This window comes from Scomber japonicus (assembly GCF_027409825.1).
Source record: "Scomber japonicus isolate fScoJap1 chromosome 5 unlocalized genomic scaffold, fScoJap1.pri SUPER_5_unloc_4, whole genome shotgun sequence".
Lineage (NCBI taxonomy): Eukaryota > Metazoa > Chordata > Actinopteri > Scombriformes > Scombridae > Scomber > Scomber japonicus.
Genome location: NW_026518486.1, coordinates 19,556 through 25,000, shown reverse-complemented (window position 1 = coordinate 25,000; position 5,445 = coordinate 19,556). Strand labels below are relative to the sequence as shown.

Below are 5,445 nucleotides of genomic sequence, written 5' to 3'. Positions count from 1 at the left end.
TCACGATTAACGCGTTAACGCTGACAGGCCTAATAATAACACAATATACTGAAATATAATAATCCTGCATTTACAGGATGAGAAAGATGAGAGCTGTGGACAAGAATCAAAACTGAAAACGTAAATCTTATAAAACAGTCTCTGTTACAGCATTTCATGTTATTATAAGACTCATATACTGTTGATACTTGTAGTAAAGAAGTTTATTATCAGATGCAGAGTTTTGACTTCCTTCAGACTCTTTTCTTTCTCCCTGCGTTTCAGAAGCAGCTGAACTAACTCTATCTCTCCTCCTTCAGTCCCAGCAGCTCTGGACGGCTGTCAGAGTCCAACAGCTGCTCCCCCCTCCCCCACCGGCGGTCACAGCCATTTGCCGTGGAAGGGCGGCGTTGGCTCCCCCCCCCCCTGCGTGTCGGTGGAGGCCACAAAGATCATCCCGGTGGACCTGCAGCAGGCTTGGAACCAGAGCATTTCCTCCCTGGAGAGCATCTCGTCTCCTCCCGCCCCCGCCGAGCCCGTGCACCCTCGGGTCAGCGCCCTGTCCAGGCTGAACGCCCCCCGCCCCGCCTCCTACACCCCGCCGGGCAGCGTGACGGGCAGCACCTCCTCCATCGGGGGGCAGGTGACGCAGGGCTCCTTCTGCTTCCCGGAGAGGAAGAAGAAGAAGGAGGAAGAGGAAGAGGAGGATGAAGACGGAGCCTCGCAGGAGATGCAGCCGCTCATGATGTCGTCGCTGCGGCCCCCCGGGTCTCTGCCGCCGCCGCCGCAGCCGCCGGGCTCGGCCCCCGGGTCGGGCCGGAGGAGGAACCCCTGCGTGTACCTGAGGAGCCTGGTGACGGCGCCCCCTGCTGGCAGCGAGCCGTACAGCAGAGGCCCCACCCAGCTTTAACCACAGAGCAGCGAAACAAACGCACCCTGCAGGACGGAGCAGGAACTGTTCTCCACCAATCAGCAGCTTCAGGACACACACAGAAAACACACACACACACACACACACACACACCTGCACACACACACCTGCACACACACACACACACACACACACACACACACACACACCTGCACACACACACACACACACACACACACACACACCTGCACACACACACCTGCACACACACACACACACACACACACACACACACACACACCTGCACACACACACACACACACACACACACACACACCTACACACACACCTGCACACACACACACACACGCACACACACATACACACACACACCTGCAAACACACACACACACTCACACATACACACACACACACACGAGCACACACACACACAAACACACACACACACACATACACACACACACAAACAGACACACACACATACACATATACACACGCACCTACACACACACACACACATACACACACACACACCTGCGCACACACACACACAAACACACACCTACACACACACACACACATACACACACACACACACACACACACACACACACACACATACACATACATACACACACACACACACACACCTGCAAACACACACACACACACACACACACACACACACACACACATCAGGCAGCGAGGCCGTCCAATAGGAAACCAGCTCACATGTCTCGTCCTCATTGGTTGAGCTGCAGGGGTCAGAGGTCACATGTCCGTCTCGTCCAATCACTGCTCTTAGCTGCACATCACCAGCACGTGTGTGTTCAGAGTTCAGACGCACACACCTGTCCGTCTGCAGCCAGGTGAGACAGGAAGCAGGAAGTCAGGGTCACTTCCTGTCTGAGTCTGACATCACTTCCTGTCTCAGTCTGGTTGTTATTTTAAGTTCAGACTCAAACCAACAAAGAGTTAATCCTCCTCTTCCTCTCCTCTTCCTCTCCTCTTCCCCTCCTCTCCTCTCCTCTCCTCTCTTCCTCTCCTCTTCCTCTCCCTCTCCTCTCTCCTCTCCCTCTTCCTCTTCCTCTCCTCTTCCCCTCCTCTTCCTCTCCTCTTCCTGTCCTCCTCCTCTCTTCTTCCTCTCCTCTCCCTCTCCTCCTCCTCTCCTCTTCCTCTCCTCACTCCTCTTCCCCTCCTCTCCTCTCCTCTCCTCTCTTCCTCTCCTCTTCCTCTCCCTCTCCTCTCTCCTCTCCCTCTTCCTCTTCCTCTCCTCTTCCCCTCCTCTTCCTCTCCTCTTCCTCTCCTCTTCCTCTCCTCGTCTGTCTGTGAGTCTCAGCTCTCATTTTAATCTCCTCACATGTAGATAGTTTCACTTTTTAAACAGCTGCTCTCTGTAGTTTTTATCAAACAGGAGGAGGAAGGAAGGAAGGAAGGAAAGGATGGAGGGGGAAGGAAGGAAGGAAGAAAGGGAGGGAGGGAGGAAGGAAGGAAGGAAGGACAGGAGGGAGGAAGAAGGAAGGAAAGGAGGGAGGGAGGGAGGGAGGAAGGAAGGAAGAAAGGGAGGAATCTGGTTGTTTTAACCTGTGAGCCTTTAACCCTCCTGTTGTCCTCGAGTCAAAGTAGGAAGGAAGCAGGGAGAGAGAGAGGAAGGGAGGGAGGAGGGAGGGAGGAAGAAGGAAGGATGGAAGAAAGGGAGGAAGGAAAGGAGGGAGGGAGATAAGGAAGGAAGGAGGGAGAGGAGGAAAGAAAGATGAGGGAGGGAGGAAGAAGGAAGGAAGGAAAGGAGGGAGGAAGAAGGAGGAAAGGAAAGGAGGGAGGGAGGGAGGGAGGGAGGGAGGAAGGAAGGAAGAAAGGAACAGTCAAAACAGACCCAGGAGGACGACAGGAAGGTTAAACAGAAGCAGCAGGTTAATGTTTCCTGCTGAGAATCAGTGTGTGTGTGTGTGTGTGTGTGTGTGTATGTGTGTGTGTGTGTGTGTGTGTGTGTGTGTGTGTGTGTGTGTGTGTGTGTGTGTGTGTGTGTGTTAACCTCCTGCGACCCTTCATCCTCACATGTGAACATTATATTTTGGCTCTGCTGAACTTTGACCTGTTGTCTTCATTCATACACACTTTCTTTCTTTGAGCCACCTAGTGGTAGAAAAAGCACATTACAGGAAGAGAGACTGAACCAGGTACAAAACCTCATCAAGTTTATGTTTGAAACCTTAATTATGCTTAATAACATTTGTACTAGAGCTGGGCGATTATGGCAAAAATCTAAATCACGATTAATTGAACTTTTAACCTGGATTAGGATTAATGAAGGATTATCTCCTCCCTTGATGAACAATGATTCTTTAGTTTAGTATTTTCCACTGCTGCCCTCACACATGAGGATCTTTAGGGAGGTAAAATAAAGATGTTTTAAGGTTAAGACCAGGCGGGGAGCTCCGGTCCTCTGAAATGAGGCCAACCAGGAAGTAACTTAGAGCTGCATTCTATCAAAAGGCCACCAGGGGGCGACCGTCTCTATACAAGTCAATGGAGAAGTAACTTAGAGCTGCATTCTATCAAAAGGCCACCAGGGGGCGACCGTCTCTATACAAGTCAATGGAGAAGTAACTTAGAGCTGCATTCTATCAAAAGGCCACCAGGGGGCGACCGTCTCTATACAAGTCAATGGAGAAGTAACTTAGAGCTGCATTCTATCAAAAGGCCACCAGGGGGCGACCGTCTCTATACAAGTCAATGGAGAATTCACCAACTTCTCACTTGATTTCTAACCTCAGTAAACGTTTTCAAAATGTGTTTATGGTCTCAATCGCTAGTTTAAAGCCTTCTTCAATGCAGTATGATGTTCATTTGGGACATTTTGGCCTCCCTGATTTTATATGTGACGATAAAGCAGGGTATGCATTAGGGGGCGGGGCTACGTCCTGATTGACAGGTTGATTGACCAATGTCCTCGAGATCCAGCCCTCGTAACCATAGCAACCTCCCCGCTCCGCCCATGGCCCCCGCCTCATGCCCATATAAGTAGAATCCATGTTTTTATTTTTCCCAGCATGCACCTGAAGTTCAAGATGGCGCTGCCTAGATTAGAAACTATTGGCTTCCGAGCAGCAGTCCACAAACCAATGGGTGACGTCACGGATGTTACGTCCATTTCTTTTATACAGTCTGTGAGTGTGACGCTGTGGTTAATGTCTAGTTTACTTGATTAGAACTATCTAATCAATCTATCATAGTTTGGGTTCAAATGATCCTTAAAGATATGAAACCTTTGCTGCCATGGCAACAGTGAACACCACCATTAACTGACATGAGCAAGATTAAGTCGATTAGTCTCCAAATGTTGGTTTAGGTTATTTATCGATTAATTGCCCAGCTCTAATATGTAGTTTGATTTGTTTGAGGACATTAGGACTTTATTATTATTATTATTATTATTATTATTATTAATGCAAAGAGAAGATATAAATGTAAAGAAATAGATCCACTGCTGAACTGATTGTGTTATACAGTAAAATAAACCCATATGAAGACAATGCTTAGTTTTTGTACTGATCAGGTCTTACTCAACCCAATACCCAACAGAAGCCGGGGTCTCAGGAGGTTAAAAGTCTTCAGCAGCCACATCAACACATCACATCACTTCTTAACCCTAACCTCAGTAGATCAGTTCCTTGTTGGTTTGAGTCTGAACAGGAAGAACAAAGCAGACTATCACCAGACTTTAAAGAAACTCTCTGCAGTTCTCACAGTGGTCTTTAGGAGGCGCTGTGGCTCTGTAGCAGAATCACTGACACACCATCAGCTTTAGATACCGCTGCTGCTCCTCTGTCGCTCTTCACCGGAACAAACAGAACCCGAACCCGAACCCGAACCCTGCCATGAACCCGAACCCTAACCCTGCCATGAAACCGGACCCTAACCCTGCCATGAAACCGGACCCTAACCCTGCCATGAAACCGGACCCTAACCCTGCCATGAAACCGGACCCTAACCCTGCCATGAAACCGGACCCTAACCCTGCCATGAAACCGGACCCTAACCCTGCCATGAAACCGAACCCGAACCCTGCCATGAAACCGAACCCTAACCCTGCCATGAAACCGAACCCGAACCTTAACCCTGCCATGAACCCGAACCGAACCCTGCCATGAACCCGAACCCTAACCCTGCCATGAAACCCGAACCCGAACCCTGCCATGAAACCGAACCCTAACCCTGCCATGAAACCGAACCCGAACCTTAACCCTGCCATGAACCCGAACCCTAACCCTGCCATGAAACCGGACCCTAACCCTGCCATGAAACCGAACCCTAACCCTGCCATGAAACCGAACCGAACCCTGCCATGAAACCGAACCCTGCCATGAAACCGGACCCAAACCCTGCCATGAAGCCGAACCCGAACCCTGCCATGAAGCCGAACCCGAACCCTGCCATGAAACCGAACCCGAACCCTACCATGAAACCGAACCCTAACCCTGCCATGAAACCGAACCCGAACCCTGCCATGAAACCGGACCCTAACCCTGCCATGAAACCGGACCCTAACCCTGCCATGAAACCGAACCCGAACC

General features: G+C 50.3%; 1 protein-coding gene across 1 annotated transcript in view; it reads left to right on the top strand.

Annotated features, from left to right (window-relative positions):
• slc9a5 (solute carrier family 9 member A5) overlaps positions 1-889 on the top strand; it is a gene marked incomplete at its 5' end in the record, with an annotated part of 19,200 nt that extends 18,311 nt beyond the window's left edge. Inside the window, one exon of the mRNA XM_053314862.1 lies at positions 300-889. Coding sequence (XP_053170837.1) covers positions 300-889 — 590 coding nt within the window. The remainder of the gene's footprint in view (positions 1-299) is intronic.
• Between the last annotated feature and the right edge of the window lie 4,556 nt (positions 890-5,445).